General features: G+C 50.0%; 10 protein-coding genes and 1 non-coding gene across 11 annotated transcripts; 4 read left to right on the forward strand and 7 right to left on the reverse strand.

The window, feature by feature from the left end:
• Positions 1–691: 691 nt before the first annotated feature.
• BU24DRAFT_t53 lies at positions 692–776 on the reverse strand. Its single transcript has one exon. It is a non-coding gene; the product is annotated as a tRNA-Val (tRNA).
• A 260-nt stretch (positions 777–1,036) lies between these two features.
• Positions 1,037–3,122, reverse strand: BU24DRAFT_451596 (carbohydrate-binding module family 18 protein). Its single transcript, XM_033531126.1, has 4 exons — positions 3,029–3,122; positions 2,698–2,972; positions 2,413–2,639; positions 1,037–2,359 (listed from the first exon to the last, which is right to left on the reverse strand). Exons 1-4 carry the CDS (start codon positions 3,109–3,111, stop codon positions 1,208–1,210), a joined length of 1,737 nt encoding a protein of 578 aa, XP_033382937.1. The 5' UTR covers positions 3,112–3,122; the 3' UTR covers positions 1,037–1,207.
• A 1,497-nt stretch (positions 3,123–4,619) lies between these two features.
• Positions 4,620–6,344, reverse strand: BU24DRAFT_441954 (DUF1682-domain-containing protein). Its single transcript, XM_033530492.1, has 3 exons — positions 6,226–6,344; positions 5,249–6,122; positions 4,620–5,196 (listed from the first exon to the last, which is right to left on the reverse strand). The coding sequence occupies exons 1-3, from the start codon at positions 6,293–6,295 to the stop codon at positions 4,830–4,832; spliced, it is 1,311 nt and encodes a 436-aa protein (XP_033382938.1). The 5' UTR covers positions 6,296–6,344; the 3' UTR covers positions 4,620–4,829.
• Positions 6,345–6,934: 590 nt separating this feature from the next.
• Positions 6,935–7,455, reverse strand: BU24DRAFT_463377 (uncharacterized protein; the record flags this gene model as incomplete). Its single annotated transcript, XM_033532115.1, has 4 exons — positions 6,935–6,964; positions 7,016–7,105; positions 7,258–7,336; positions 7,448–7,455. The coding sequence occupies 4 exons, from the start codon at positions 7,453–7,455 to the stop codon at positions 6,935–6,937; spliced, it is 207 nt and encodes a 68-aa protein (XP_033382939.1).
• A 183-nt stretch (positions 7,456–7,638) lies between these two features.
• BU24DRAFT_423515 (uncharacterized protein) lies at positions 7,639–10,268 on the forward strand. Its single transcript, XM_033528272.1, has one exon. It carries the CDS (start codon positions 7,704–7,706, stop codon positions 10,218–10,220), a length of 2,517 nt encoding a protein of 838 aa, XP_033382940.1. The 5' UTR covers positions 7,639–7,703; the 3' UTR covers positions 10,221–10,268.
• On the reverse strand, positions 10,179–10,896 carry BU24DRAFT_423516 (uncharacterized protein). Its single transcript, XM_033528273.1, has 2 exons — positions 10,852–10,896; positions 10,179–10,800 (listed from the first exon to the last, which is right to left on the reverse strand). Exon 2 carries the CDS (start codon positions 10,756–10,758, stop codon positions 10,369–10,371), a length of 390 nt encoding a protein of 129 aa, XP_033382941.1. The 5' UTR covers positions 10,759–10,800; positions 10,852–10,896; the 3' UTR covers positions 10,179–10,368.
• A 706-nt stretch (positions 10,897–11,602) lies between these two features.
• BU24DRAFT_423518 (uncharacterized protein) lies at positions 11,603–12,905 on the forward strand. Its single transcript, XM_033528274.1, has one exon. It carries the CDS (start codon positions 11,765–11,767, stop codon positions 12,419–12,421), a length of 657 nt encoding a protein of 218 aa, XP_033382942.1. The 5' UTR covers positions 11,603–11,764; the 3' UTR covers positions 12,422–12,905.
• Positions 12,906–12,937: 32 nt separating this feature from the next.
• On the reverse strand, positions 12,938–14,065 carry BU24DRAFT_493175 (uncharacterized protein; the record flags this gene model as incomplete). Its single annotated transcript, XM_033533949.1, has 1 exon — positions 12,938–14,065. The coding sequence occupies one exon, from the start codon at positions 14,063–14,065 to the stop codon at positions 12,938–12,940; it is 1,128 nt and encodes a 375-aa protein (XP_033382943.1).
• Positions 14,066–14,854: 789 nt separating this feature from the next.
• BU24DRAFT_423519 (gated mechanosensitive channel) lies at positions 14,855–15,966 on the forward strand. Its single transcript, XM_033528275.1, has 3 exons — positions 14,855–14,965; positions 15,015–15,269; positions 15,353–15,966. Exons 2-3 carry the CDS (start codon positions 15,130–15,132, stop codon positions 15,762–15,764), a joined length of 552 nt encoding a protein of 183 aa, XP_033382944.1. The 5' UTR covers positions 14,855–14,965; positions 15,015–15,129; the 3' UTR covers positions 15,765–15,966.
• Positions 15,967–19,413: 3,447 nt separating this feature from the next.
• On the forward strand, positions 19,414–19,803 carry BU24DRAFT_217525 (uncharacterized protein). The gene has a single exon (XM_033522015.1). It carries the CDS (start codon positions 19,469–19,471, stop codon positions 19,724–19,726), a length of 258 nt encoding a protein of 85 aa, XP_033382945.1. The 5' UTR covers positions 19,414–19,468; the 3' UTR covers positions 19,727–19,803.
• On the reverse strand, positions 19,804–20,788 carry BU24DRAFT_217519 (uncharacterized protein). The gene has a single exon (XM_033522014.1). The coding sequence runs from the start codon at positions 20,556–20,558 to the stop codon at positions 19,881–19,883; it is 678 nt and encodes a 225-aa protein (XP_033382946.1). The 5' UTR covers positions 20,559–20,788; the 3' UTR covers positions 19,804–19,880.
• Between the last annotated feature and the right edge of the window lie 917 nt (positions 20,789–21,705).

Genomic DNA, 21,705 nt, shown 5'->3' on the forward strand with positions numbered 1-21,705 from the left:
GATGGGGGCTGAAACTTCATTGACAACTACTTAACTACGCCCTGCTGCTAGTTAGTGGGTTCGCGGGCAATGCTGAGGCTCTTCGGAGAACAACGTTATTGGGACACTACACAGTACGAATCCACGATAGGTCGTCTGTGTGAAGTCCGTTATTATCTCGCGGGTAACTACTGCTGTCTGCTGTTGGCGTTCATGTCGTCGTTTCAGGGATCTTGGCAGGACCGCGATGGCTAGGGACCCCTTCATTCGGAATCTTCTTCGCTGGTGGTCACTTTCTAAGTGAAGAGCCAATGCTCGAATTGCACAATATACTCATTGCAAAGTGGACAATAATAGGTAAAGCAAAGATGCGGTAGGGCTGAGACTTCCGTGATACTGGTCTCTGCTATTTGGCCTCGTTAAGCACACGTTTCTCCATAAGATCCCGGAGGATCCTCGTAAGGAACAAAGACAGACAAACTAAGCTCACCGATCCTCATTCATCAAGAAAACGCGATATGAAAAAGAAAACCTTCAAAGCAGTTATTAGGGACGAGATTCGATAGAGATCCAAGACAAAGAAAAAAACCAAAAATATATCTCGATGTTCCACCGCATACGGAAGGATCAAAAAGAATCTCTCCCACACCACCACCTGGCACCCACCAACCACTCCAGTGCTCAAGAATGAGGTCCAAATGGCAAAAAGAAATGACTCAGCCGAGGTTTGAACTCGGGACCTTCAGTGTGCTAATCGAATGTTAGACTGACGTGATAACCAACTACACCACCGAGCCGGATGATTTGATAGAAGAAAGTTGAATTGCAAGCATTATGATGAGACGTGTTTTTTCTCACACTACGATCCTGATTCTTATTGTAACTTGGATATCTTCAAAATTCAGCTGTTTATGTACCGATAAAGTTGTGCGGCTTGGAAAAGGGGGGTTAGAGGGGTCAACAGCCGAATGTCGGCGAATTATATGGGACGCTACACACAAGTTTGGTAGATAACATCAATCGGTATCTTATCAAATGAACGACGTCTCCCAGCATGGCTCGATCCAATTTCTAGAACAAATTTTTGGTGTCATATTTCTACCTTGGTTTAATAAATGTTGAGTCAAAACAACTGTCCCTCCAACAAGAATGCGCAAGAATTGCGCGACAACACCTCCACCTTGGAACTTTTACACACGCAGATTGGGTCGGCTTGGTGAGAAACCATTCAAGCTCGCACTCGCTCCACGCCCCAGTTCTCCTCGTTGAACTCGAACCAGTCATCGCGATCGGTGGTGAATGAATTGTCGCTCTCGGGGTCCTTCTCCCAGCTACCACTATCATCGACGTCGTTCCATTCCGGGTTCTGGGATGGTCGATTGGAAGTGCTCTGGACTGGTACTGTCAGAGGACGTGAACCGAGACCGGGTCTCAGCGGTTGCTTCGGCTTCTGCACTGGTACAATATCTGCCTCTAGTTCTGGCTCCTCTTCAACTTCCTCTTCCACCTCCTCTTCTTCGGTTTCTGGTTCAGCCTCGGGCTCAGTTACGTTTTCCAGATCCTCCTCGGGCTCCTCCAAATCCTCTTCAGCGTCGTCCTCCTTCTGCACAGCGGGTAGACCAGCCCATTCAGGCTTGCCAGTGGTCGGCTTTGAACCATCATTCAGTACGACATCGACAGCGCTCTTTCCTACCTCGCTGAGGTCCTTACTGATCTGGTGGATATGGCTCCAATCGTTGCTATCCTCTCCCAAGCTCCAAGCCATGACACCCCCCAAACCATAAGTACTCACAATGTCTTTGAACTTCCTCGTGATAAGCTCGGGCGTATCCCAAGTCCAGAACAAGCTGTTGGCCTTGTCGTAGAAGTACTGTCCGCCTTCTTCCTCATCAGTGACACCATTCTGGGCGGCAAGCTGCCATGATCCGGCGACGTCGTTGTCCGTACAGCCAACGCCGAATGCATGTTGGCAAGCCCCGCTGCAGTGTTCCTTAGAAACACCGCAGTTACCGTACTGTGAGCAACATCCAGAGGCGCATTTGGTCATCTTTTCAGGGCCACAAGTCCCGTCTTGGGAGACGGCCAAGTCGGCGCCTTCGAAAGCCTGCATGTGTTGTCGCTCAAACGTCCAGGCCCCAGATGTCAAGGCGTCAGCGCCCGTAACAGGATCTTCGGCAAGGACTATGGCACAGCCGATGGGAGAAGCGGTGCAGTCACCTTGCGTGGTGAAGTACTTTGCATAGAATGCGAATCCCAGGTTGATCTTATCCGCTGGTGCTCCGATCTTGAGGTAGTTCTCGACGGCCTCGGCGGCACCTTTGACAGATGTGTGATGTGCTGTTTCCGTATCTCGTCGGTTCATCAGATCGTAGGACATGACCTGGAAGAATCAATCATTTCATGCAGCATATAACCATACCCTCTGACACTTACATTGATGTAATCCACGGATGGCCAGATCAAGGGACCAGTTTCTTCTGTGTATCCGATCATATCAATTTTCTTCCCCGGTACGGCGATAGACAGTAACTTGTCCTTGCCTATGGCGCTCCGAATGGACTGAAGAAGCTTGGGATATGCCTCGATCTCTCCCACCTTCTCAGAGTTTGGACTCTGCTTGTAGTCGGCGCCGTTGCCCCCCGGGTATTCCCAATCGATGTCTTCCACGATGTTAGTTGCAAATCCACCACTTCAATCACTGACATGTATAAGACTCACCAACACCATCAGCCCCAGTGTTCTGAAGCATTGTCTGAATGTCAGTCCCGAACTTTGTAATGCCGGCCTCGGTCTTGACAGCTTGGGAGAAACCAATAGTGTCTCCCCATCCTCCGACCGCAATCATCACCTTTGCACTCGGGTACTCTGACCTAATGGTCGATATGGGAACCTTTGGCTGGAACGCCGCGGTGTTGTTGGCCATGGCGAATGCGAGAACGACATGGTCGATGCCGGCCCGATCTTCTGGGGTTGTTGGACGTGTGGGATGCCATCTAGATATATGTTAGGATCTTAATTGGGTCCGCGGAGTACGCAATCTTCGACTCACTCGTCTGCGTAGATGACGAATCGCCCGTAGACTGAAGCAGCAAGTAGAGAAGGCGCAAGAAGCGCAAACGAAAGTAAACCCATGATTGAATGATTGAGCTAGCTCTCGATGTTCTGGTATACCTAAGAGATTGCCTGGGGTAATCGAGAAAGCTGCTCTGTATGAAACCACTCTGTAGAAATGAAAATGTAAATGCCGTCAAGGCAATATAAGCTCCCACAGCAAAGAGAAAACTAGCAACCGATTGACGTATCTTAGTTGGTACGATGTCAAACCTGACCCCTACTAGACCTCACATGCCCTTCCGGGTGCAACTCAGGGCTTTATGTATCCGCAAGCCAGATAGTTGACTGAGGGACCACCGGGAGCAACCGTGAGCAAGGGAAGGCTTGAGATTGGGCAATGATCAATCCTTTTCCGGGAACTCTTCCCCAACCGAAGTTTGCCCTGGATGTTCCCTTTGCAGATCTCTTCTGCTGCCAGAGCTCTCGCATCTAGCTAGTGGCAGTGGACCTGGAATGCGGGCACGGTATCCTTGGACCCCTGCCACCGTTTCCTAGGTATGGCGCGTGAGGCTAGTTGTGATACCTCTGCATCCCTATTCAAGGTTGAGGATATTTTTCTTTGCATCCCTCGTTCAGACGTCTGATGAAGAAAGATCGGTGAGGGAGCTGTCAGAGCTCGACGGGGACTGAAAGGCATTCTATCTTGAGACGCAATTCAAGACAACCACTGACAGCTGTCACTCGCGTGCCTACAGGCCGACATCTACCCGCTGCTCGCCACATACCAGATTCGGTCGCTGTTGCTGGAGCGTACGTGGCCTTCAACTGGGTTGGAATGCAATGCACCTGTCCGGCACGTTGACCGACCAATTCACGCTCAATATCGGACCAAAGCGCAAATTCATGATCTTGCTTTAAGGAGTTGCTCACGGTGTAGATGCAGATGATTTTTTACCAGCGTCAGTGGAACCTGCAGTATGCATATGAGTCTGCAGGCTAGCTTGGTTTAACTGTACGATGCCGCATCAGGGCGCTTTTAGGGATGGTACTGTGTAACCACCGGCGAACATCCGCACTGACGTTGAGCATAGTGAAGCCAAAGTGAGCGTACAAGCATACACAACAAGTATGGTGAATATTCTTTTCCGTACTAGAAGCACACTGAGCAAGACAACGTAATGTGATTCTGGAAGGCCATGGAAGTACCGAAGTAACCATTCGTTCGTAAGCAGATAAGCATGGCCGACTGCAGAGCATCGACATGGGATCCACAATAGATCTCAGGTTGCTCATATCACAGGCTTGAGAGCCAGGTGGCTGGATCGAGATCAACCAGGTCAGGGGGCCCCAAAGTTTATCGGTCAGACGCGCCGTGACACTATTCAACCCATGATTTGGACCTCTGGAGGAGTAGACAGCTCACCGTTCAATCTCTTGAAGCTCACCGAATAACAGCTTATAGATGTGGAGTACTCAGCGTATCAATGCGCCCCATAAAACAAATGATGCATCTGCGCCGTGACGAAACTTTCTTGAGGGCCTTTGGTCGGGGATATGGCTGGGTAGGATTGTTGGGTTGATATGTAGCACGGAGTACCGTTGAGACAGACAGAGACTATCAGTCTCATATTTTTCAATATACCTACAGAGGCTAGCCTAAAATTACAATATACAACGAACCCACCCTTTTGACATTATCCAGAGACGTGCGAAGGCAGTTTCCAGGTGACGATGCTCCTTCCAACAACTTCATTAAAATGTAGGTACCCAAGCCTCTATGCAATCGAAGATTGAGACTATGCTTTGATAGTCTTTCCCTTGGCACGCTTTTTGTTTTCCCTTTCACGCTCCTTGTCGAGGTACTTCTTCTGTTCAGAAGCGCTCATGCGACCAAGCATTTGGTCACGCTTGTCCTTCTTAGCCTTGTCGCCCAACAGCTTGCGCTCCTCTGCCTTCTCCTCGTCGTCCAATTTACGCAACTTAGCAATCTGTTCCTCGCGCGTTTGCTTGATGCGACGCATGGCCTCAGGTCGGAAGTGAGCAGCGGATACAAGATGGTCAGGAAGACGTAGGAAATATTGGAATAGCGGGAGCGTTGAGTCGTAGTTCGAGCTAAGCTTGAGGGACAGGTTGATACGCTTGCGAGGGGTGGTATCGTCAAGCCTAAACTATGGTCAATACCACAAATACTGCAACATCGTGGTTGTTCACTTACTTCTTAGGCTGGTCCATGGGCTGGTCACTAATGACCAGGGCCTCGAAGTCATCACCTGCATCGTTGATTGCCTTGATCAATTCGGGCGTGAGGAGAGTCTCAGTGATTTCGGCATTCTCGCTCATGACGGTGACCCAGAGCGGAAGTTTGGCGTGGTCCTTGGAGGAGGTGAGCGACAGATCATAGCGATCCTCACGAAGACGCTTCATGAGATCCTTGTGAACGACAGCCCAGACAAATCCATCGAAGGTGCTGTTGGGGACCTTTTTCTCGTCTCCCTTTCCATAGAAAGGGGCAATTTGACCCTCCTTGCCGTCAAACACATAGGACGTGGCTTCCAATCGCTCCTGGGTTGCGGGCAGACTCTCGAAGAACATTCCAATTGCGGCCTCACCGAAGCGCATCAGGGGGTTGTACCTCTTTGCCAATGTCAACTTGAAATCGATAAAGGCGACATTCTGACGACCAGTGGCGTAGCTCATGTAGGTATCTGCAGCCTTCTCCTTGAGAAGCTTATCGGGATTTGCTGCCTCCTGTGGGGCGGCACCGTCTGCAGATGGCTGCGGGCGGACGTATCCCACCTGCGCGAATTCCTGTTGTAGCACAGGCGCATGGGCTTTGATCCAAGTCCTGGCCTTGCTACGGTTTCTTCGTGTTCCCCAGAGATGCACGACGACCACTAGGAGGAGGAATGGCAGGACGTAGAGTTCTAGCTTGAAGTCGTCAATGGTAACACGCTCCCACACTCGGTACCATTTTGTGTAAGGAACCTGTCCAACAGTGGACGTAGGAGCGGCAGATGGTGCCGAGGCGGTGGTGAATGCTGATAGCGATGCTGGCTCAGGGTTAGGAGCGCCCGCATAGTCGGCAAAGTCTGGAGGCCCGTTAGTGATGCTTGCGCACGCGATATAGCTCATAATGGAGCGTAGAGCGGTCGGATGCGCGGTGCATCAAGCAGAGGATGGGGAAAGACATACCGTCATCGCCACTGACAGGAGCAGGTGCAGGCTTCTGGCCACCAAAGATACCCTTCACGAAGTCGGCCATTGTGGTGACTGTGTTGTCAACACAATTGAATGTGTGGAGGCGGAGGAGGTGGTGGTGGTGGAGCGAAGGAGCTGGGGGAAGGTTGTCGTTCCAATCGGTTCCAGTTCGAATGGACCAATCTCGGCTACTGACGTTTTGGCTCGGCGTATTACGCTAACACCAATCAGGTTGGTATTATGATTCGCTGAGCCGTGAACGGGATTCTTAATAACCCATTAATAACACATCACACCATTCAAGTGCTGGTACCGTAGGTAGGTAGGTAGGTAGTTATATATGGAATATCATAATGGTCCACGATGTAAATGATTCAATTGCGATGGGGCTACTGTTGTATCCAATAGCCTATATGTTGCAATTGATAGACGAGTTCCCTGCATAAAGAATTTGAAACTCCGTGATTTCGATTGGTAGACTCGACGGTTCTACCTCTTAGTCGAAGGATATACGATAGAAACGTATTGCAGGGCATCACACAGCCAATCACGGATCATTTTCAAGGTACGAGTAACAGAAAGTATTCAGGACATAGGAAACGTTCTAAATTGAAGACTGTGTCGATTGTTTGTACAGGTGGTGGGCACAATGTCCTCCGATGTTGCCGGCAGTCCCCCGCCTTTCCTTTCGTCTAATTGATGTCTAGTTCTTTCCGAACCAAGTCTTGTGTCCCTTGTAGATGTTAGTAGTGGGAAGGTCATGCAATTGATAGCAGGTACATACAAGGACAAGACGACCCATCATGTACATGCTGGAAGCGAAGCTGCCGAACAGAATGGCCTTGTAGACGGGCATGATGTACTTTCCGCGGGACTAGAACAAGGAATCCGTTAGCAGATGCTTTCTTCTACTCCTACTCCATCTTTTCCAGCTTCTGGGGTGCTCGATTGCCATGCGCAATCTTCGGACTTGGGTATAACTGCAGCCACGGCGCAATGTCGCAACCCCCAGGATTCGTAACGCACCTTCTCCCAAAGTCGGAGACCATCATGCTTCTGGAAGAGGCGCTGGTAGTGAGGGACGCGGTTCTCGCGGTTGACGAAGCTGTTTAGCTGTTAGCACCAAGCTAAGCGTGCGGATGATCCAGGCAAGACAGAGCCATGAGGGCGCTCGGGTGGTCCAAAGGTGCAGATATCATATCGGAGAGTGACATACCCTGCCATTGTGAAGAGTGGAGAGTGATTGCAACCGGTTCGCGGGGACAATGGAAGGGCTGGTGGTGGTGTTTGTCGGTTGGGGTTGAGGTATCGACTGATCTCAGATTCAAGCGACGACAGTGCCAAGAAGAACTACTTAGTCATCTCCAAAAGTTCCGCAAAGCTTCCAAGCAACGAATTGATCCTTGCCACAATATTATTGCCCATGCATTCTCCAATGGACTGTAATATATCGCCTTGTTGACATTTTTTTCATGCCCACGGCCCTAGATAGGCTTCTTGCCAGTCCATCTGCGATAAGGGCCCTCAGAAGCCTGGTCGCTAACTCTGAGCTCCCGTCCATATCATCACCTACCGCGCGCTGTTGCTTCTCCTCCTCCGCCTCCGCATCCGTTCCCTCCTCCTCTTCAAACGGTGCCTCGAAAAATGCCACCTTGAAAACCAATAGGCTTGTGAAAGCCCTCCCTAAATCTGGACCTTCGGGTGCTGTTCTGATCAGACATGTGCCGAGCCAGCAAGGCCTGGTACATGAACTTCAAAACTCGCTGTGGCCACGAATAGAACTAAGAGAAGGAGTCGAGAGAGTCCAATCATTGGCAAGAACCATACTCTACGTTGAGAGGGTCTATGGCGCAAATGGGATACGTGTTTTCTGGACCCAGTTGGTACTCCGTGGTCACCAATTGCCTACTACCGATACTCCAGAGTCCAAAGTTTTATGGACGACCCTTTTGAGGAACCCGCATCTAGTCGAACCGGTCATTGATCATGCTGCTCATATATTAAGCGCAACAGGTAACATATATCCACATCTCTACCTGAGTTGCATGTTACATTGGCTTCCACAAGCGTCCAACTTAGCATTAGATTATCATCATCGGATGCTGGTAAAGTTACATATAAGAAGGCTTCCTCTACTCGAGCTGTTAGGCGAAGGTGTGGGCCATAATTTGGGAGCTCTCAAAGCTTTAATGCTCATTTACAAAACGAGCAACGAGCGGAACATCTATGATGCGATCGTTCCTTTCCTTTGCGACAGAGGCCAAATATGGCTCGCTCATCGGTGGCACGTGTCTTGCACGCAGCGTGGAGACCTTCCTTCGGAATCTACACTCTTACATCCGATTGTCCGACTTTTCTTCACGGGTTTTCCACCAAAAGATCAGGTGGAATCAGGTGACCATGTCATCGAAAAGAGAGGGAGTTCCCATAACCAACTAGAAGATGGACGGATTGGCAATCCCGTTTACGACCAGGACTTGCTTCGCCGCCTAGCGGGTCGCAAGACAGCGCACGTTCGGTTCGACGATGCTTTCTGTGCCAGACTTTTCGCCACGAGAGCTTTCACACCGGCATCGATCATTCAGGGTCTGGTCATGCTCGGAGTCAACGAGATCGGGCCCCAGGCGGTCCGTATGCTGGGATTAAGAGCTGAATCTTTAGAAGAGCTTCACAACTCTCTCTCGGGCCTCAAACAGGCTGGGATCGCTCTGAAAGGGTGTGTGTTCTCGCTAGCAGTCGAGAAATTTACGATGGACGGTCGATATGAGTTGGTCAAAAGCATTCTCGATAGCGACCAACATCCCGATGTGTATGACGACAGAGACATGCAAAAGAAGTTGTTGGACTTCTATTTAGAGCAGAAAGACTGGACACAAACTCACCGTACACTTGCGATCCTCAGCCTTTTCCACAATGATTCCAATGCTGAGTCTTGGAACCTCGTCCTACAAGCTCGCATCAGACAGCGCGATCCGTCCGAAATCATGCGGATCTTGCAAGACATGCAAGCAAAAGAGCTTGCGCTCTCACGAGAATCCTTCATGGCGATTAGGGACATACTACGACCAAGGTCCATAGGAAAGCGACCCAAGCTTCTGCAGCAATATCCTTTCGACGATCTGCGCCTTGTCGCGAGTATTTACATAGTGATGAATGAGTACGGCATGGTAAATATACACCCTCGATCCTGGACAGAAGTGCTGCGCCGCTTTGGAAAACTTCAGCGCATGAAAGAACTTAGACGACTCGTTCTCTGGCTTCTGTCATGGTACGCTCCCCGTAACGATTTACGATTCGCCTCCTTGTCGAGGCCGGCCAATTTTGATGCCGCCCATGAAAAGCTACTCCGGGTCAATCCTAGGCATTATTATCGCAAATCGTTCATACCGCAATCACTGGACCACCCCTCGCACCCGATTGGGCAGCTATTCCCCAAAAGTTTTCAGCAAGCCATCGTCACGTGGGGATTCCGTGCTGGACTGCTATCCAATGCAACCCTGGAGCAAGGATTGTTTTCTACGAACGCTGCAAAGAGACAGTATCGACGAAGATTTCTGCGTCGGGGCGTCATGAGCCGCTCCGATTGGAGCATCGGGCTGAAATTGCTCGTAGAGCTGCGCGACCTCGGTGTTCCTGTGCACGTCGATACAGTAGTCAAAGCACTGCAGATGCAATTTATCAACTTGTTCGGTCGCGGACACTCAAACGTGAAGGCCAACAGGATAATGGCGCTGGCTAATACCAAGGCATACGACGACTATGTTCGAGAAGTCAATGAGATCTGGGGTGGGCCTCTGTTTTGTGAGACTCGGCTCCTCGATGAAACTACTGAACGTCGACTGTCATGGCATCCGCGCCTTTCGCGTGAGGCGAGTTGGCATCTTTTCAAGAGTTTGGGGAAGACCTGGGCTGTTAGCGGGCATGACAAGGCTATAGAGGCCGTCGATAAGTCTGATCTCGAACTTATAGTGTATAAAAGTAGCGTCTAGTTTCTGTAATGGTTACCCTTAAGATAGCAAAAGCTGTACGTTTAAACAGAAACATATCCATCGTGAATTACAATATGTTCCCAACCCGTGCGCATCCTCTCATTCCCTCGTCCCCTTCCATCGCCTCAAAACCCCCATGAAACTCCCTCTAGTACTCCAACTTCAAACTCTCCACCCAGCTTCCGCTCCTGTCCACTTTCTCAACACTCTCCACATTCCCCACCCCCAATGAACTCCCATACAAGTGCCCAAAGCAACCCCTCCCCACCTCCTCCCATCTGATCTCCCCTCCCACCTTATTTCCCTCGCCGTCGACGCCGCCGGCCACAACGTCGTACTTGATCTTCAAAAGCCACAGCGAATCGAAGGTACCGAAGAATTTATCCGCCGTCCCGGGGACTTGTTCGGAGGTCGATAGATGGATATATCCGTCGTTACGGTCGAGATCTGAGAGGGGGAGGACGGCAGGGAGAGGGGAGGGAGGCGCCGATGGGAGGATTTTGTAGAGGTAGGTGGGGAGCGGGGATGGAGCGGGCATCTTGGTGGTTGGATTCTCTTGCGGTGCTGGATTTGGAGGTAGCTGTGATCTTGTTAACGGCACGGTAGGAATGGACATGTGTGAAGGTCTTACTAGACAGAGTTGAGTTGCGCTGTTCGGGGTAACTTAGGATGTTCCTTTGTTTCTGAATGCACAGCGTAGAGTTGTCTCGGCTTAAGATGCATGTCTACCACAACAGGTAGTTAGCGAATATTGAGGCAATCCCAGCCAATCACATCGCTTTTCTGCCGAACCATCCCCGTGTTGTTGGCTGGTACCCAAACACCTACATGCGTACATGTAGATGCCTTGAAAGTCACAGTATTGAATGTTTGAACTGTACGCTTCCTTCACAACGATCAGCCACAAGACACATTTGCACCAGGCCGACTTTGCCACTGATACGTCAGCGACCGATGGTTCGAACTTTCTGCACGCTTCCAACCGTACATTGTTACCAGCCCGCAATCGGTTCATCCTTGAAAGAATTATTGATTCACTCAATCACTACCAGCCGTGAGTTCGTTTGAACAACATGCATAGCAAAGCATCAAATTTGGCTGAACAAAGAAATTCACAAAATAGAATGTCCAGAGACGCAGCAATCTCGTCATTTGACCAAGTTTGCTCCGGCATAGAACTTTCCAGCCAGTGATCAAACCTATATTTGACTTGTCACTTTGCATTGTTAGTGTCTCTCACAGTTTGTATTGCAACCAAAATGTCAATGCGTTTCACCGGTCATCAAGTTTGTACGTCGCCTGGCGGGCTAGTCTCTCCTTCACGTGGTCAAAGAGTGAAAGCATCGATATGTACGGTGTTCAATTTGATCAGCAACCCAAGGAAACAAGTTCCCTTTATAAGAACCCTTTCGTCCACCCAGTATTCCCATCCACCATCGTTCCGTACAGATATCTATCATCACCCCGTACAGATATCTATCATCATCCAGTACATACATTCATCATCATCCCGAAGCACAGTCTTTCCCCAACATCAATCCACGATGTTCACAAACACAAAATCCAACAGCGTCAACGACCCGGCTATGGCTTCACAGGCCAACTCTATCTCTACTCCTGGCACCGCGGTAGCTCTAAGGAGCAACGTCGACGAGTTCAACCAGCTGCCCATGGCTCCGCAGGCCAACTCCAACTCTACTCCTGGCACCGCGGTAGCTCTAAGGAGCAACGTCGACGAGTTCAACCAGCTGCCCATGGCTCCGCAGGCCAACTCCAACTCTACTCCTGGCACCGCGGTAGCTCTAAGTAGCAACGTCGACGAGTTCAACCAGCTGCCCATGGCTCCGCAGGCCAACTCCAACTCTACTCCTGGCACCGCGATGTCGCCAATGTTCGACCAAGACGACTACAAGTTCAAGGTCTGCGACATTGAATATCATACAAAAGTCTTCGACCCGAAAAAGGAGACGACTTCGGCCCTGCTCATTCAGGAGATTGGCCACCCTACAGGTCATTGCCTCTACCTCGACAAGGAGAAGGGGGTTGCGGATGAGGACCGATACCGACCAACCCAGCGATTCCTGCGTACCGTCGGGTACATCAAAGATGACGAAGACAGAGGCCACTTCATGAGCATAGCCAAGGAAACGAATCCTTCGGAAGCTAAGTTCCTGAAGACGGCGCAGCGGTTCCAGCAATGAAAAGATGAGGTACTCGAGCAGGCAAGATCGCAAGGCGTATTGCATTGGCCAGAGGCTTGATTCTAGTGGGCAACAATCGGATCCCACTGGGCGGAGGACCATGTACCCGCAGAATCATCTTCTAAATTGTCAGAATCGCGATTTCAACAGGTTTTCTCAAAGGAGGTGGAGGCGGGACATCGTGACTTGGCAGCCAATAATCATATGAGGGCATTTATAGCTAAGAAAACACGTTACGGGCAATCTGGCTTCTCTCAATCTATCTTCTCTTCCCTCTTCCCTCTTCCCTTCCCTCTTCCCTCTTCCCTTCCCTCTTCCCTCTTCCCTTCCCTCTTCCCTCTTCCCTTCCCTCTTCCCTCTTCCCTTCCCTCTTCCCTTTCCCCCTTCTCTTCCTTCTTCTCTTCCTTCTTCCCTTCCCTCTTCCCTTCCTCCTTCTCTTCCTTCTTCTTCTCTTGTTAGTTATAATATCTGCCATGCTATAATTCAATCATATCGTTAGACAAGACAAATGTGCTATCAGAGGGCTCCTTGTGCACCAAAGTGACCGAGACATATATTGATGAAACTTGCTTCCGCAAAGCAGAACGGCTGAAGTCCCCCAGATATATCATACAGCCCATTGTCCTCAAACTCATCTTCGAATTGTGGAAATCGGTCCATTACTACTGCCGTTTCTGCCCATGCAGGTAGCCAGGCCAACCACTCAAAGTCAATCATTTGGACGTCCCAGTCTTCAACATCCTTAGAGATGGAAGAATCTGAGGTTGGTCGTTTGAGCATAACGTTTGTGATGTTAAGATCCATGTGTGAGAGTTTTGACTCTCTAGCTTTTGAGCAGGAGTTTAGAGAGTCGTTGAACACAGATCGAAGAAGGTCCAAAAGGGGAAAGTACCTGAACTCGGGGTTCGTAATGTGTCGATGGAGGGCATGAATCTCCAGGCCATCCATGACTTGGCGAAGGAAATCTTCGTAGGTTTGGAATGGCCCAACTGCTCCTGTATACCCTGAAAACACAGTTAAAGGCCTAAATGGTTGGTTGTGTATTCGGCCATAATAAGATGGATGTGGAGGTGGGACCGATCGCAATAGCCTGAGTTGCTCACCTATCTTATGGCAAAGCTTTGTCCTTGTTTCCCTGTCGAAGCCTTTCCACTTGACTTCATCCAAGGCTATCCCATCAACCCAGTCGGTAACGAGGAAGTAGAGCCTGCGTCCCCGGGCAATGGAATGCCATCTACACAAATCCGCGCTGTCGTCGGACCAAATGGCGTACACCTTTGTAGATCTAACCTTGTGATCCTGCAGGAAAAGTAGGTTCTCTGCTTCTTGGAGAAGGTTTTTTTTTAGGGAGAATTTGATGGCATATACCTGATTGTAACGCCAGACATGGGCCAGCTCGAATCTATTCCCAGGGTTTTTTATGTAGTCGGCATAGACTGTGCGTTCGAGTTCTTTGATATCATTGACTGTCGGCAGTGGCGGCAACGAGGGATCAGGTGCAAAGTACGGTAAGTTGAGTCTGCTCCAATCTTCCTCAGGAGGACCAGGCGCATCCAGTATGTTTTTGTATCTGTCAAATTCTTTACGAACTTCATCGAGATCATCGGTACCGAAGTGCTTCAAAGCGAAGGATTCCAACGACATTGTGATCTAGAGACGGGATTCTTAACCTCGGAAGATTGGCAAAGATGTATCGGCGAATACGATCCAAGTATCGAATAAACTTGCAACACTGCTGATTTGGATTTGTGCGATGAAATCGGTCCCCTTTATAACTTCAATTTCCATCGCAGATACCGACCGTGCGAACGTCCCCATGGATACTCCCCACAACGTCTCTTTCGCAGCCCGTACAAAACGTCCTCATGGTTGTTCCCTATAACGCCACTTTCGCAGCCCGTGCAAAACGTCCTCATGGTTATTCCCTAAGATGTCTGTTCTGCAGCCCCTGCTTCACTACAGAATGTGTTCATACATCGGAAGATTTCTCGTCACACCGCCTCTGTGATGTCGAGTGAGACCAAACCCTGGTGTTCATATTTGAGACACATCATCATTGCCTACGTGAACAGATTATAGAAAAGTTGATTTCAATGCATTCTGCAAGAGCTTTATTAGGACATGTTGCTAATCTGGGATTCACAATGTTCTAGGAGGGGGACCGAAGGCAACCGATGTCTCCAACTACTGCTTGACAGTATCCCGTAGTATGGCGATGCTATATGATTTTTCTAGTTGCAAGAAAAGATGGATTATTTGATATTCGGTAGCAACAAAAGAAGACTTGAAGGCGGAACCTTTGGGATTGAATCCATTACATAGAAAAACGACTCACAAAGTGCCGAGGTACATCTGTAATTGCCGCGCGTTGTCGCGAAGGGAAAGATCAGTAATTCTTTGTTCTTCAAAGTGTACTCAAACAGACCACAGAACCAGTTTCGTGGTACATAGGTACAATAGTTACGAGGAGTTACTTGATGACTACAACAGCGTTTAGACATTTCCGCCAGCCCACCTAGTGGAGATTTGGCGCCCTTCGGCCAGGTTAGTAGTTAGGTACCCAGTACCCCGGCATCTGCTCACATAAGATAAGATAGCCCGTGCCGTATTCCGTGCACCGCGACCGCAATCACTTCGTGGACGTACATCTCCCGCTCGCGTGCTCGGGGGACGAGAGGAAGCTCCTGCAACTCATTAAAGCACTGGAGATGCCCCGACTCGACGAGAGTACCGATTTATATCTGCGCGAGAGGGAATCGGGGGTGCGGCACCACACATGGCGCATGTGGGATAGCTTTGCTAATTTCGCGCTTCGCGACAACGTGCTTGAAGTCGCGGTTGGTTTGATGTGAGTGAATGCTGGTGACTTGTAGTCAGTATGGATCGTGACGACCGTGAACGGCCTGCTAACCTTTTGCTTCTTTTCTACAGTCTTGCTGCTTCGTTCACAGCATGCGCGAACTCGCTCGTGACCGACATCATCCTCCCCGTCATCTCACTGCTCCCCTTCCTGTCTCGTAACCTCGACGAGAAGTTCACTGTCTTCAAGGCCGGTCCTCACTACAACGTGTCCATATCCGCCGGCTACAATACCAAGACGCAAGCATTGGCGGACGGTGCCGTCGTGTTCGCCTGGGGGACATTCATAGACACGGTTGTGCGGTTCGTGATCCTTGCGACCAGCATGTGGATCATCGCTACAGTGTACAGCCGGACGACGGACGACAATATCGTGAAGAGGCAGGTCAGGTGCAAGTACTGCCGCAAGTTTATCAGCGAGAAGGCGGTGAGATGTGTCAATTGCACGAGCTGGGTAGACGGGAGGGAAGATCACGGACATTGAGTGGGTGGCATATTTCTTTTTGAAGAAGACGATTTGCATCTTAGCGAGCATTGCAGTATACCCTACCCTGATTGAAGCGAAGCATGTGCATACTGGGTGGCGATATGGCGATTGAGTTGGAGGAGAGTCCCCTCATTGGTTCGAACTGCGTCGGGATTGGACAATCGTGTTCTTGCGATTTACACGAAGTATGATTATGCAGGGCAAACAAGGTGATAGAAATATCTGGCAGCTATGGAGATATCTGAGCACCACGTTGAATCTCATTTATGAAGATGCAGTCAGCGTCAACAGTGGCTTGCACAGTGTTACAAAGAATGAACCCTTTCGACGATTGATGATCATCTTCAGGGCTTGGTTGCAGCTGACATGCATTCTACTCGAAGATGACTTACTACGTGGAGAGTACAATCATGCAGGTATTTGCCACTTGCGAAGTCGGCCACCTGGCAATGATAGACGTGCAGGCGAACAATAATACATCGTGAAGTCACTGTGGTGACACTCATGCCCACATTGGTACTCGTAGCATCAGATCCTATCCACAATTCCCCCGCATCACCTTCCCGCAAAGTAATGCAGACCCTGATTACCTCTTCGCCGCGTTCTACGGCTAACTACCACGTTGTGGATCAGATGTTTCAGTCTAAAGTGTCCGGTTCGACTCCATTGTTCCATTCATTCTCAGTCCACGCATTGGTCCGTCCTGTAGATCTCTCCGTCCCCATACCCACAGAAAAACGCCGTAGAGAAACACAACCATAGAATTACAATTCTTCCCCGATATGAATATTTCTCTCTGCCTATCACAAACATCCAGCACTCCCAAATTTTACTAATGATCTACCCGTACCACATGCATGCATCTTCTATTACAACCTTACACCACGGCGGCGGTGCATACCATCCACACATCTCCCTCTCTTCCTCTCAAGTTCCACAAGATAAGATGCACCGCAGACCTTACCTCGTAGGAAAAAAAGATATTCGACGCAGTTACCTACCACACTTCGGAGCGGATCCCAATTCGCCAATCGCTCCCAGCGTCGTTCGCGCGTGAACCACGATCCAGCGCCCTACACCCTTACAGCCCGCAGCCGGCCGCCCATTATCACATCGCAGCTACGAGTAAGTACTTGGCTCCGCGATGTCGAATAAGCATGCACATGACTGCATAGAGCGCGGCTTGTTGGTAGCGCATCTTTGCACATTGACTTTTGACTGGGTAGGTTAACAATGTCGCAGCGTCTGTTCAAAGATAGTCTCTACTTCGAAATCAACAACGTAAGTCGTTGTCATGAACTACAACAGTACAACCACACTTCACAAACAGACGTCATGAACACGAACTTTGTCTTCATTGTCCCCCCCACGATTTGCACGACGCAAAACTACACATTACATATATATGAAGTATGTTCCGTATACGGGTTAACCATGTACATTATTACAAGGATCCCTCATGCGCAAGCATGTATCTACAAGGATGCGAAAAGTGGGTCCCTACCTTTCCCTTCCATACATACACTAACTACCTTACAATGTACATTATTCAACATTGTATACAGACAGATACCCTCCCCTCATATCGCCTCATCCAACATCACACGCACCGCATAACCACAGATACCTATCTCACCAATTCCTTGCACATACATATCTTACCTTGCATCCCCATCTCCATCCCCACTCCCCCTTTCGCGCTGCGAACACACTGTTCTTTGCCCTCCGTATGTACCGTTATGCACGCGCGCCCATGCGACAAGACGACACGATAAGGCTGTCAGTATGTAATGTCCCCATCTGTAGTTACGGAGTACTGTACATACGCTCATACGCCCGGCCGGTTGACATCACCCAGTAGCGTGTCTGTGATAACGATACGCATACTACATCCCTCCCATCGACGACGATCAGTAACTCAGGCCAAGACGAGTGATCGTGAGAAGCCAAGATTTGTCCCCAGGCTGGCTGGCGCTGTTATACTGTGTACTGTGTATGTAGGTACGGAGCAGGGAAGGTAAGACGGCGCGGGCGGCGTGTGTATGTACGGGGTGAGTGAGTGAGTGTACATATATTTGCTTGTGAAAATGTATGGATTAGTTACACAGAACGACAGTGTGTATGTCTGATGATCTGCGGCGGTTTGTCGTGTTCATAGTAGATTATCAGGGTCTTGCATTTACTTTTTCAGCCGGCGGATGCGAGTATGTAGTGCGATACGAGTACAGTACATAGGTAGTTGATCGTACCGTCCGCGGGGCGTGTTCGCAGCACTGTGCTGTGCGGTACCATGGGCGATCTTGGGCTGGTTTTGTACAGAGAGGCATGTGTGTGTGCATACTCGTACTTTTGTATGGGTGTGAGTACCTAGCTACCTAGCCATGTGTGTGTGTCGTGGGGAAGAAAAGAGGGGAGAGTGATTGGCCTGTTAGTTTCACGGATTGGTGAATGGGCGACGGAGCGGGAACTTAGGTTTAGACTTCGTGGTGTATTTGATAGGTTGAAGATTGATGGTCGATGGGAACGGAAATGATATGTTGTCGTATTTGAAGGGCGGGCATTAACAACAGCAAGCAACGGTCGGAGAAGCGGGTATTTACTTGTTCGTTGAACTTGTGGGACTTTACTTTCGAAGAGTGATGGTTTTACTATTATCTTGCGAGTAGGGAGGAACGTTGTGTTTGATTGGAACAGAGACGCGATGGCATCGCGCATGCGAACGACATGCAGTCGCGGGCGTCATTTGGGCGATGCCCGCACTATCACGAGTCTCTTGACATCTTTGATGTTTCTATTATATCATCGTCCATTAATGTCTACTTTGAAGCAATACAATCTATCCGACGATCATCCATCACTGGCAGCAGACACTCTCGTTTGACGCAGACAAGACAGCAACGAAGGCATAAAGACGTCAGTCGTGCATGAACGTGAATGTCAAAGAAACAATCACGAGAAGATGATGGCATCGTGCGTGCGAGTGTGCATGCAAGACTCTCGAGTTACAGATCCAAGAGATCCGTATTTTCCGTGCATGGCGAATGGGAAGGGAGCGTACATCGTGTGATTGAACAAGTAGCAAGTAATAGACAAAAGGGCATTTAACTCGTTGTCGGCAAGCGCGGCGAAAGGGAATAAAAGAATGGGGCTACACTACGGATTGCCGAAAGCTACCAGCCGGTCTAACTGGAAGTGTGTGTAGAGCGGGAAGGGATCTAATCTCGAAGGGATTGAGAGGGAGAATAATGGGATGAAGAGAGACGAGAGAGACAAGACGGACGGGGGATTTTGATTGATTGATTGATTATTTTGCAACTTGCCGACTTAGCGCCGATAACAACCTCGTCCGCTTAATTGTGTGCTGTGTGGGAAGGTTTACTTGTAAGTAAAAGGACCGCGAGGAATGCGGGGTGAGGTCACGATGCAGGACGCTACAGTGCACAGTTACCCGACATGGTAGAGCCCGGGCCTGTCACTGCATGAATAAGTGTGGGGGGATAACCCATTTTGATCTTGTAAGAGGTAAGAAATGCATGAGAATGAGGTTGTCGGATTCTAAAGGGTTATATCGGACTATACTGAGAGCATGACGATGATCTTCGTCGAAACGTCGAAACGATATGCACCGGCAATTAAGGACCGATTGGAGGCAAACAGATGATTCGTATACGGTATGCTATTTCTCATTCCCCTCTACATGCATGCATGCAGCGAGTGACTATCTGTTCAGTGCACTGCGTAACTATCGTATGGTTTGTAAATGCTCACGCCTGAAACACCGCCCAATGCAACCCAACGTTCGTTTGTGGCACGCAAAGAATGCTTCGCCCTCGACAACCATTCTTGTTTTCTCTCTCTCTTCTTGTCTCTTTCTCTGCGCAACCCTCGTCGAAATGTATATGCAAGAAACCCAAAAAAAAATAAAAGAGAAAAATGCAAACTCCGATAAAATGCAGTGAGTGGGGATAAAAGCAGTTGTACTCCTTGAACACCTCCCAATGCAGACAGGACCATGACTCCTTCAATGCATGTGATGAACCTCCAACCTTTCTAATGTATGGTGATGGTGTGTGTGTGTATGCGTGTACGTGATCTGATGATGCTCATGCGTGTTCACAACCTCGACCTCTCGACAATCTCAACCCTCGACCGCGACCTCCGGCGCTGCTCCATGCCGTCCTTGGTCTTCTTCACTCTGCTCTTGCTCCGTCGGGACACCGGCATGTCGTCTTCCTCCGACTCGTCCACTGTGAAGAGGTCGGGACTAGGTTCCCTCCATGAATGGCGATGACCAGAGAGAGTGCGTGAGTAGCGTCGACGGCTGCGCCCTTTGCGGGCGACGAGCTCCTGGGCGCGTCCTCGTGTGGGCTCCGCGAGAAGGGATCTCGGTGAAGGGGGTCCGGTAAGCTGGGACACCGTCTGGGGGGTGTCGAGCAGACGGTGGTCGTCGAGGTGCATGAACGACTCTTCCTCGTCCTCCTCTTCAATGGCTTCGTGGTAGCGGTCGTGCAGTTGGGGTTGGCTCTGCCTGACGTAGCGGGCCCACTTGTCCGCGACGCTGGACCTGAACTTGGAGGACTTGGAAGTGCGAGGTCCGTCCGGGACGATGATGCCCGCGTTGAGGGCGAGGGCATCAAAGGGGTCGTCTTCCTCCTGGACGGGGGTCAGGAAGTGGGCGAATGGGTTCTCGTCGATGTCTGGGAGGTCGGCGGCTTGGGACCTCTCGAACTCGACAGCGTCGATGCAGGGAGGGTACGAGTAGGACCTGGAGCTCCGGACGAAGGAAGGCATGGCGGCTATGAAGTCCTTGATGGATCGGAATCGTGATGAGCGGCGGACGGGGAGTGTCGGTTTGGCACTGGGCTCTACCTTAACGAAGGTGATGCTTCCTTGGAGAGTCTTCTTCTGCGTGTCCGGCTCTTGGCCGGCTGATGCAAGGATTGTTGATTTCGAAGCACTGGAGGGAAAGACGAATGTAGCGGTAGTGATGGGGAGTCTTTGTAGTTCTGCCAGTGGTGGGAGATGGGGTAGTGGGACGAAAGGTGCACGCGGGGGAGTATTTTATATACGTGACTACTGCATACGGCCTCTTGAACAGAGCCGCGTGTAGGTAGGGATGGTCGGAGAGGCGCAGCGGAACGAAAAGGGCACACGCAGACCGTATGAATCATACAATGAGACAGAGGGTAGTGGTGCCTTGAGAGGTGTTCTTTTGCCTAGGAGGGAAAGGTGGGCAAGGCAGACGAGAGAGGATGTTGTGGAGATATATGTACGATGATGAGGGAGAAGGGAGACAAGATGAACCTTTTTCGACCTGCACTCCACCTCAAGTTCGCCGAGTATCAACGACGGATATGGAAGGATTCGTGCAGGACTTTATAGAGCATTACTGGAGATGGACGGGAAGAGCATTTGGGTTGCATGGTTGCATGGCCTGCAGGTCTACAAGAGGCGAAGAGGTGCATGGGGGAGGCCGTAGGGGTCGTAGAAGGGACAGGGGTGGGAAGGGTTTAGGATGGGGAGCCCTGCATGTGCAGCATACCTACAGACAACCATCAACCTACATTAGCGTCAGAAGGGCGGAAAAGCTTAAGTGGTGGGGTGGGTGTATGTGTGACAAGAGAGAAAAAAAAAGAGAGAGAGGTGAGATTCTCAGATTATTGATTGATTGATTGCGAGTCTTGCGAGGCGGAGAGGGAACGGAATGACAGGATAATTGAGGCTTGGGGGTCAGACACATGATAGTCTAGCGGGCAAACTGGAACTACTTTGCGTGTGCACAGAGAAGATGTGTGTAACTACTGAGTATGTGTGTGTGTGTGTGTGTGTGTGTGTGTGTGTGTGTGTATGTGTGTGAAAGTGAATGGGTGTGTTACTGTGTATTGTGGTGGGTGTGGGTGACTTGCAAGTGTGTGGTGTGCGCAAGGCCGAAAGAAGG

Source organism: Aaosphaeria arxii (genome assembly GCF_010015735.1).
Source record: "Aaosphaeria arxii CBS 175.79 unplaced genomic scaffold BU24scaffold_5, whole genome shotgun sequence".
In the NCBI taxonomy this organism is placed as follows: Eukaryota; Fungi; Ascomycota; class Dothideomycetes; order Pleosporales; genus Aaosphaeria; species Aaosphaeria arxii.